Source organism: Mus pahari, chromosome 3 (assembly GCF_900095145.1).
Source record: "Mus pahari chromosome 3, PAHARI_EIJ_v1.1, whole genome shotgun sequence".
Taxonomy (NCBI): domain Eukaryota; kingdom Metazoa; phylum Chordata; class Mammalia; order Rodentia; family Muridae; genus Mus; species Mus pahari.
The window spans coordinates 134,757,234-134,767,430 of NC_034592.1; the positions used below are offsets into that span (position 1 = coordinate 134,757,234).

General features: G+C 50.9%; 1 protein-coding gene across 2 annotated transcripts in view; it reads left to right on the forward strand.

Annotated features, from left to right (window-relative positions):
• The window catches only part of C3H20orf96 (chromosome 3 C20orf96 homolog), a 37,405-nt gene extending 28,046 nt beyond the window's left edge, over nt 1-9,359 (forward strand). Inside the window, exons 6-12 of one of the 2 annotated variants that reach the window (XM_021194044.2) lie at nt 2,420-2,578; nt 4,240-4,339; nt 5,403-5,560; nt 5,638-5,739; nt 5,854-5,940; nt 7,216-7,334; nt 9,100-9,359. In XM_021194044.2, coding sequence (XP_021049703.1) covers nt 2,420-2,578; nt 4,240-4,339; nt 5,403-5,560; nt 5,638-5,739; nt 5,854-5,940; nt 7,216-7,334; nt 9,100-9,160 — 786 coding nt within the window. In that variant the 3' untranslated portion in view covers nt 9,161-9,359. The remainder of the gene's footprint in view (nt 1-2,419; nt 2,579-4,239; nt 4,340-5,402; nt 5,561-5,637; nt 5,740-5,853; nt 5,941-7,215; nt 7,335-9,099) is intronic. The other variant, XM_021194043.2, reaches the window with a different exon arrangement.
• Nucleotides 9,360-10,197: the final 838 nt, after the last annotated feature.

Consider the following 10,197-nt stretch of genomic DNA (forward strand, 5'->3'; position numbering starts at 1 on the left):
TTTAAAGGATTTATTTATTTAATTTATGTATGTGAATATATGTGAATCCATTGTTGCTCTCTTCAGACACACCAGTAGAGGGTATCAGATCCCATTACAGATGGTTGTGAGCCACCATGTGGTTTCTGGGAATTGAACTCAGGACCTCTGGAAGAGCAGTCAGTGCTCTTAACCACTGAGCCATCTCTCCAGCCCCCAGGCTGTCTTTTGTAAGCATTCAGTCAGTCAGTCAGTCAGCAGGTCTTGACTGAACACCTGCGGTGTGGCAGGCCCTGTTCTGAGAGATAGATAGGCTGGGCTCTGACCTGGGGGAGACAAGTGATCAACTGTAGATAAAATGTGAAGTGATAAGCCGGAGGCTCTGGTGGCTCATGCTTGTAATCCCAGCATTTGGAAGGCTGAGGTAGGAGGACTGCCTCACAGCATAGTGAGTTCAAGGCTGGTTTAGATTATGGAATGAAAACCTGTCTCAAACAACAACAACAACAACCGCAAAACAAACCAAACACACCCCAAGATTATAATAGCTATATTAAGACAGCACCTGACAATATGGGTTTGAGGAGACCAAGAAGAAGGCTGGGAGGTTGAAGGGGCCCAGGGGGAAGTGTGGGAGGCCATTTTAGATAGGCCAGCCAAGGAGTGAAGATGTAGGGTGGGAGACAGCTGTGGGTGTGTGTGGTGCAGGGCAGTGGATGATGCGGGGTGGTACGGAGATATCCAGCCATGGACAGGGTACATACAGATAGATACAGGGCTTAAACTTCACTTGAGACAGAGAACAGTGAATTAAAAGCTCCCATAGAAGAATCTTAATTGATCTAGCATCTACTCCCAGAGCTCCATGGGCTGTCCTTGCGCTGGTGACACCACCCTGAGAGCACAGAAGCAGTCTGCCCTCCTGCTGTGATTTGCTGCTGGAAGGAGACCAGCCAGTTGATAGGGAAGGGCCTCCTGTGGGATGGGAATCCTAAATGGAAGTAGGTCAGGAGAGGAGACTCAGCTACACATTGTAATTGCATGATTACATATGGAAGTCAAGGTCAGGCAGGAGCCACATTAGATCTGCCATTAGACAAGTCAATTTCTAGAGCAGAGGTCATAAAATCCTATTTCTCAGAGTCACTAGGAGTGATGTGTGTGTGTGTAGGGTGTCAATGTGTGTTCAGGCTTAGTGTCCCCAGGGATGTGAGAGTGGCATTTGTTTTTAAAACAAAGTATTTCTGGATTCGGGGGATCTGGAAATGTGGGGGCAAAACCTAGAGTGGCGAGTGGCCACAGACAACAGCTCTGTTCTGCATGACCTTGCGTCTGCTATGGAAGCTGAACTTCTATAAAGTGAGACTAATAATAGTTCCTGTCTCCCAGGATGCTATGAGGTAATGCGAGTGCAGGTCACGGCGCCAGCACACAGCAGCCACAATGCACTTGCCCTGGTCTTGTTACCCAAGTACAGCATACAGGAGCTGAAGGCCAGGGCAAATGCGGGAATCAGGTGACCGGAGGAAGAGAGAAGCGAGCATGCAGGATGGAAATGGGGGGTGGGGATGGGAGGCTAGAACCAAAGAAACCAAGCTTAGCTGCTCCCCGCTGGGTACACACCCAGCTTGCCAGCATTGCCCCTATGGCTGTGTCAAAGATTTTATCTTATTCCTAAGTGGCAGCTCTCTGAAGCAGCAATTAGCTATTAGCTGCTTTGAATGAGTAGCAATGAGTTATTTGATGCTAATTAACTTGTTCGGGTTAATGCTGAACCGTGTTATCTAACCTCTCTGAGCCTCCACGCCATGTGTCCTCTGTAGAGCAAGTCCCGCACTTGCCCGCCCTCACGTCCAGTAGGCTATTTGTTGTTATTATTATTATTTATTACTAACTATTAATATGAATGATCTCATATACTACTGGGGGTAACCTTGGGCAAGGTTTCATTTACCCCTTAGGACTCACTTTCCATGGGGGCAAAATTTGATAAGAAATTGTGGGTGTTCTCCCCTCTCCCCTTCCCTGCTTCTAGTCTAGACCTAGCCTGCTACCTCTGCGGGCTTCTTACCTAAACTGAACCATTATCTTGTATATTTTCTTGTAGTTTTCATTGATTCTAAGAGGTCTTTGGAAATTGGGCATATCCTTTTCTACTGACTGTCAATTAATTAGGTGGTGATGAGCCACCATCTGTAGGAAGCGTTCTCATCTCAAAGATAAGACAATGGAGTGGGGAGGGTGAGGGTGTGTAGAAGCTTAGCGGGTCAAAGGTAACTGCGGCTCCCTTTCCAAGTGCTCTGACTTACAGAGGATGGGGACAAGCCGCCTGCTAGGCAACATTTATGATGGGAGGTCATAGGGCCCGAGGATCTTTAGTCTCTTTAGTCGCCAGCAGGTTTGGGTGACTTTCCTCCCTGCCCTTGCCCTGTATCCACAGTCGATGCTTCGAAACCAGCGGACCTCGCTCCAGGAGCTCTACAGCCACGAAGGCTACCTCAGCAAGCTCAACCAGGAGCTGATCAAGGCCATCTTGGACACTGAGGACAGTGTGGCCTTGAGCGTGCGTGAAATGCTACAGCAGCAGAGCATCCTCGCGGTGAGCTGTCGCCGCCCCTCCATCCCGCGCAGGCGCAGGCGCGCCCTCTGCTGGCTTCTTTCAACCTCTGCACTCCCTGCCGGCATCTGAGAGAATGCAGTGCCTCCTTTCACCCGCTTACCAGGGAGGGCTTTCCTGTGTATTGGGTCACAGTAACACCTCAGAAGGGAAGTTGTAGCCGTCATAGCTGACACCTGTGCAGTAGAAAATATCTGATGCTGTCACTACCACCACCACTGCCTGCCAGGTGTCCATAGTGAGACACCAAATGTTTTTGTACGGTCCTATATGTATATATGCGTTGTATGTGCGCGTGCATGTGTGTATGTATGTATGTATATCTCACAACAGCCTGACAGGACCGGCACTATTCTTGCCCTCATTTTACAGATGAAGAAACGGAAAGTAGAAGGCTAGGGAACTTGCTCCAGGCTACCCAGAGAGCAAGAGTCAGGACTTGAGCCCAGGCAGTCTTTCCCTGGGATCTTTGCCTTTCTTGCCCTGGTATCATTTGTTTCTAGGCAGCACAATTGATTGAACCCACTGTTGCCTTGCTGTGGGCGTACCTAGAGCACTGTCTAGAGATTGCTCTGCTAATACTAAGTTCTCCTGTTTTGAAGATGGCCATGTCCTTATATGCCTTTTCTCTGTGTGCATGGAGAGAGTACTGCTGTCTTGTGGGGGCACGCCGGTCCTCTCGAGAGGCCGAAGTCCTGTTCTGTGACTTCTTATTTGCCTCCCTAAGGAGACTGACCCTAGCTCCAGAAAACAGTCACTCCTAAGAAGCTTTGATGGACACAGTTCATTTTTAACAGAGACCAAAGCCACACAGTTCTTTAACCCATGGAAACTTCTTGTACATACACACCCACATACCCACATACACACATACCCACACCCACATCCACTCCCTCTTGCATGTGGAAGCCATTAGGTAGTGGTGTTCATCAGGAGTTGTCTGTCTCTCCCTGGAACCGGAGGCTTGCATATTATGCTAGGTTGGCTGGCTAGCGTGCTTCAGGGATCTGCCTGTTCTACATCCCCAGTACTAGAATTATAAACCCACAACATCTCTCCTGGCTTTGTGTCATGGGTCCTGGGCATTAGCCTGTCCTGGGCACACCTATGGACCCTTGGGAACGGCCATTATGTGACACCTTGTCTACATGAAGACTTCCCTCTAGTGGGGTCACAGTAAGTTGCAGTTAGTACCGGAGATGAAGAGATTTGGGGGACCCCCAAGGGGACCTCTGACTCAGACATGGGAGCATCAGGAAGACTTCCTGGGGAAAGCCATACTTGAGCTGAAGTCTGCAGAGGTGTGACCTGGTAGAGGCTGGATGGATGGGTACTGCAGGCAGTGGAAACAGGTGCCCCAGATGTGGGGTATGAGGGAGTGAAGGGGATGTAAGGAGCTACATACAGCTGCTATTGAGGGTTAGACAGCAAGGTGTGAGTGAGGGACGGGGACATAAGTCTGCCCCAGGCCAGAGAGCAAAAAGGGTCTTTCATCCATGCTAAGGGGTTCACTGATATTGGAATGGGAGATGATAGGTGGCTGGGCCTGGGAGTGGGGATGTGGAAGTGCACTGTGACTGTGGCCCACTGTGAGCTGGAGAGCCAGCAGAGGCTGGGGGCGAGCTGACTGTACCCTCCCATAGAATATCATCGACATTTTGGAGTATTCAAACAAGAAGCGGGTGCAGCAGCTGTGGTCTGAGCTCCAGGAGTGGAAGGAGAAGGAGGAGAGCAAGACAAACAGTAAGGGGCGACCTCCTGGGCCTCATCCATGCGCTTCGGGGGTGGGGCAGCTCCTTCTGCCACCTTCCTGGTGCTACTATGCCCCTGTGTTGCCTTTTAGGGAGAGCATGTTGTTGAGATTTAGAGTGAGTAGCTTACAAAAAACAAAGAGCACTCGGTATTTCCCAGGCCTGTGTTCACACACTGAGACTATACACTCACTGTAACCTCCTGGGATGCAGGGTCTTTCCCCCCACACTTTACTGGTGAGAGGTCTTGAAGCTGAGTGAGAGGAAGTACCTGCTGTAGGCTTTGTGACTAGGAATTGGAATCTAGGCCTAGCCTGGATTCCCATCAGGTCTGTCTGGAGGGGGCGGCTGGGACCCAGGTCTTCTGGCTTCCATTGCTCTAGAATGGGTTTTGTTTTTTTTTTTTTTCCCTTCCCTGAGCAGGATGGATACTGAGGGTGAGTGTGTGTGTGTGTGTGTGTGTGTGTGTGTCAGAGGGCTGTGCCAGGAAGTCTAAGACCCTGGGGATCCATGGATGAAGGAAGGCTAGACATTATCTTTTATTCATTTGCATTTTTGAGACAAAAATAAAAAATCAGCTCAGGCTGGCTTGCAACTCACTGTGTAGCCCAGGCTTGCCTTGAATTCTCAGCAGTCTTTTTTAGGCTCTTTGGTGCTGGGATTATAGGCATGAACCATCATATCTGCTAGATTTTGTCTTAATCCTGCCGAGGATCATGTCTTGGGCCCCAGTGTGGTCTTGCTTCCTCAGGAGCACATGTCTGAAGATGCTGAGAGCTAGTTAGGGATACTCTTGGTGAGGACCACTTAGCAGCCAGCAGAGCTGGACTGGTCTAGGAATTTTATACTTTTTTGTTTCTCTTTCCTGAGGCCTCAGACACTAGCAGCTTCAGTTTTCACCACCTCCTAACTCATGCGGGCACACCTCAGCCCTGAACCCGGCCCATTGGTCAGGGGAGGCTGGGTTTTTGGGGTCTCCTGGAAAGATCCTCTGAAGGAAGCCCCAGACGCCTGCCCTTTTAACTGCCTCTCTTCCCCATGCTGTCTGTCCCCAGGCCTTGAGTGGGAGGTGGAGCAGCTGAACTCCGAGATCCAGAAAGCCAGTGAGGAGGTGAATTTCCTGAGCACCTACATGGATCACGAGTATCCTATCAGGTTGGTTCAGATCGCCAGCCACATACGCCAGGTACAGCAGGCAAAGAACAACCAGCAGGTAAGGGAGTCCCTGGCCCCGATACCTGGACTACATGGAAGGTAGAGTGGTGGACGAGCCCTTTCTGCTGCCCCCAGGACGAGCTGGACAACCTTAGGGAGATGCGGGAAACCATCCTGGCATTTTTTTCCAACATAATTCAAGAGAAGAAGAAGAGAATCCTGAAGTCCCTGGTGGTGGTGAGTGCTAGCCTGGCCCTCCTAGCTTCCCTGTCCTCTGCCTCTGGTGCCCTGTCAGTCTCCTATGCACCCCTGCCTAGGGTACTTAGAAACGGACTTCTCCTTTTTCTATAGAATACCCAGAAACCCCATGAGAACATACTTCTGTTGAAGACCCGGGACGGCCGGCGACTGCAGAGGTGCATAGACTTGTTCAGAGAGGTGAGAACAGCAGGAAGGTCATGGCCTCTGGGACTGAGCAGGAGGGCCTTGCCTTCTGCTGACCTGCTCCTCAGGAGGGGTCCTGCTCTAGCATTGGCCTGCTTCCTTGACTAAGCTGTTGCTGTCACTCATAATTCACCTCAAAGGGGATGCATGCCGGCCCTGCCCTTCCTCATGGCCACCATTGCTGGCCGTGACCCATTAGCATCATCCTCTGCGCTAACCACTGCCCTCCACTTTGCTCTAATCTTTGATCCTTTCCTCCTAATGCTTTGATCTAATCTAGAATCTTCGTATAAACACTGAATGTCCTGATCCCCAATTGGTTTTTGATCGATCAATAAAGATGCCAATGGTTAGGCAGAAGAGGTGGGACTTCCAGGTTTCCACAGGAGGAGTGGAGATACTTTGGAAGGAGAGAGAGCCACCAGCCATTAGAGATATTGGGTGGAGTGGCCATTGGCTGCTTCCCCGATTGGGCCTGGGGTAGCAGGCTGGAGATTAGAAACACAACTAAGCTAAGGGAAGATTTAGGGTGCTGAGTAGGGGGAAGGGCACATCAGCCTCGGGAGGCTTAGAAGAGCCCAGCCACTGAGCCATAAGGCAGGTTAAAAATGAGCTAATGTAGCCGGGCGTGGTGGCGCATGCCTTTAATTCCAGCACTCAGGAGGCAGAGGCAGGTGGATTTCTGAGTTCGAGGCCAGCCTGGTCTACAGAGTGAGTTCCAGGACAGTCAGGGCTATACAGAGAAACTCCGTCTCGAAAAAACAAAACAAAACAAAAAAATGAGCTAATTTGTGTGTGTCTTTTTTTTATCCATGGATCTGAGATAACCCCTGGGCAGGTGTGTGCATGTGACTCACCAGGAACTCGAAGCAGTATAGACAAAACTACATGCTACACTCCACCATGATCAGAGTTAGGGGACAAGGTCCCACCCTTTGTGGAGTGAATGGCATCATCTTGGTACCATCGCCAGTTTTCAAGTCCAAGTTCCCATCTGTGTCACCTTGTTTCTCTCACCGTGTGTCCCGCCCCTTTGTAACTGGTCTCCATTCTTCACTGTTCCTTCCTCTCATTTGAGAGGCACATTCCCCTCACTATACAGGTGTGTGTGTGTGTGTGTGTGTGTGTGTGTGTGTGTGTGTTCACTCTTGCATGCAGTGCATCTTGGTGACAGGGCACATCCCATCTCCCCAGACACCCTCCTTCCACAGTGGTGTCCAGTCTTCCCCAGGCTTCAATTCACACTTCCTTTCTGTGTCTTTCCCTCAGCTTATTGAACAGATGAAAGAAGAGATTCCCATACTACTCTCAGAGGTGGAGCAGATGTATGCAGAGCTCTGGAGCCCGAGGGAGGCCATCTATAAGGATGTTCTGCTTCAGAGACCCAAGTATGTAGCTTAGGCTGCCGTGCTGGGCTGAGCAGACCGGGGTCTAAGGATGCCACTTTGGGGAGGAAGCCGGGGTGTGCCACACTCTACCACTAGCCTAGATGTAGCTTTCCTCCCATTTCTGGTGTAGTTGAACCAGGTGGTTAGGTCCAGGGAAGACACAGGGGCAAGGGTGGAAAGGGCATCTTCTCTGCCTGGCAGGTTTCTGTGCCCCAAGGGAAGAGTGTCTTTCCTTTCAAACTTAACTCTTGGCCTGCTTTCCCCAGGATTAATGGCTCTGTGGTAGGGCTAGATGGTAAGGTGGGAACAGGCCAGGCTCTTCAGGATGCTGCCTCAGGACCTTGTGTGGTGGCAGAGCCCAGCATTTGCAGACCATAGATTTTTTCCCATCTGTCACCCTGTCTCCCAGGCCTTCTCTTGTGTCCTATCCCCACTTTGTACTTTGAGACGGAGTCTCGCTTTGTAGCCTAGGCTGGCTTCAATTATTGATCCTCTTGCTTAGGCATCCTGAATGCTGGGATTACCATGTGTTTAGAGACTTTCCTTCCAGGAGAGAGGGGGTGTTAAGCAAACTGATGTTTGATTCTACCAAAGTTCCTCCCAGGAAACCAACGGGTTTATTGGGCTTTCTCACAGAGCCTGGTCGAGGGGTCATTGACAGGATTATGTGTGAACCCAAAGTAGCTACACTGGAAAGCTTACATGCAGAGTGGGTGATAGCTCCCGTGGGTGTGTCGATAAAGCCCTCTTTCTCTAGTCTTCCTCAATCCATGACAGAATCCTGGCTTCTCCCTAAGACCTTGGGACCACATGTGGTTGGTTGGGAAGAGTTGCCAGGTGCTCAGCTGGTGGCCCCATGACCCTCCCACCTCCCTTGTTCTCTGAGGTAATGTCATCGGTCAACGTCATCAGTCCACAGAGGTGCTGATGTCTGCAGGCGGGCACAGCCAAACAGAAGAAGATGGTGGCCGCTTGGCTTAGAGGATGGTCCTGGACCTGTGTGCCCCGTGGTCCTTGCTGGCTGGCTGTTTCCATAGCTCTCTTTCCCGCCTCCCTTCTTCCTTCCTCTTCTTTTTTTCTTTTGAGTTTATGAAATACCAGGGAGTGAGAGCGACCCTTGGCTCTGCCACCACGGAGCCAAGAGGAGAAGAAGATAGTAGGAGATACTGAGTTCTGAACATGGAGCTGCTGAGAGGCCCATGAGTCTAGAAGAGCCTGTTCCAGGGCAGTGGGCGGGGGCAGTCAAGAAGGACTGACTCCCTGAGGATGTGACATTGACACGAGTTCCTGTTCCCTAGTTCTGTCAAGTTAACTCCCTTCCTACTTTGACCTGTGTGTGTGTTTATGTATGTGTGTATGTGTGTCTGTATGTGTGTGCATGTGCATGTGTGTGTGTGCATGTGTGTGTCTGTGTGTTTATGTTTGTGTGTGTACACATGTGTGTGTTTATGTGTGTGTGATGTGTGTACATGTGCATGTGTGTGTGCATGTGTGTGTCTCTGTGTTTGTGTGTGTGTGCATATGTGTGCATGTGTGTGTGTGTGTGTGTGTTTATGTTTGTGTGTGTGTGTTTATGTGTGTGTATGTGTGTGCATGTGTGTGTGCACTTGCACATGCTTGCCCAGGTGGCTGCAGGCTGTATTTTAGAATGATGCCTCCCCAGTAAACACCAGTATTGTAATGAAACTGGAGGTGTGTCCCCTCTGCCCCTAATCCTGGTGTCCCTGGTTGGCCCCTCACAGTCTTCTTTTCTGCTTTCTGCCAGGTGCACCCCAGACATGGCTGTTGAGCTCAACATTCCTGTGCAGGAGCCATTCCCCTTCTAGACGGCAGTATTGCCCCCTCTCCTCCCTCCTCCCTTCCCAGCACCAGGGGTTTTGGCTGGTGACTTACAAGATGGTATCTCTGTTACGAATCTGACCCACAGCCCTCTCCTCTACCCCTCTCCCTTGCTGCTTGGACTAGGCAGGAGTTCCCAGGCCAGCCTGCTTGTTCCTTGGTGCCAATAAAGCTGTGTTTGTGTTTGCTTGGTGCTGGTCTACGGGGCCCTGTAGGCTTTCCTGGCTCAGGGTTAGGCTGCCATGCTGATGGCATTTGGGAGAAGTGCTGTAGCTGCCTCCCCTCATCTCCATGGCTTGCCCCTGGTCCAGTAGGAGCTCAGCGTCCCTGGCAGTTGGGAGCCTAGAGCAGTTGGGGCCAGTGCCAAAGCAGAAGAGAGACTCCTTGGGATTCATTCACCCGCGAGCTTTTGGCTCTCCGGGGTTAATGGCCATTTCTCTTCTGGCATTGCCGTGCTCCTTGCTCAAACACACAGGGATGTGGCCTGAAGTGCAGAACTGTCCACAGTGGCACTGCAGTCCCTCATCTGTTAAGAGCCAATCCCCCAAAGTATGTCACCTCTGTCTCCGAGTGACGGCACAAGCGTCAAAGCTCCAGGTTTCTTGGCTCAACTTGGATCTACTCTACCGGGCTGTTCTGTCTGGAACTCCTGGAGGAGCCGGGTGGCTGGAGCTGCCCAGGTCAGTACTGCAGCCAGACGGAGGAAGGGCAGAGGGTACTCAATACTCCATCCTGACACCCTACACTTCACCCATGACCTTCCCGGGGCCTAGAGTGCTTCTGGCCACTCCCAGATAATAACAGCATAATTTCCTTAAGTTAGCAGCAAGACTGTGGGACCCAGGCAAGTCCACAGAGAGGCTTCCTTCAGAAATCAAAGAATAGCTGGGGCACGCCTTTAATCCCAGCACTTGGGAGGCAGAGGCAGGCAGATTTCTGAGTTCGAGGCCCAGACTGGTCTACAGAGTGAGTTCCAGGACAGCCAGGGCTATACAGAGAAACCCTGTCTCGAAAAACCAAAAAA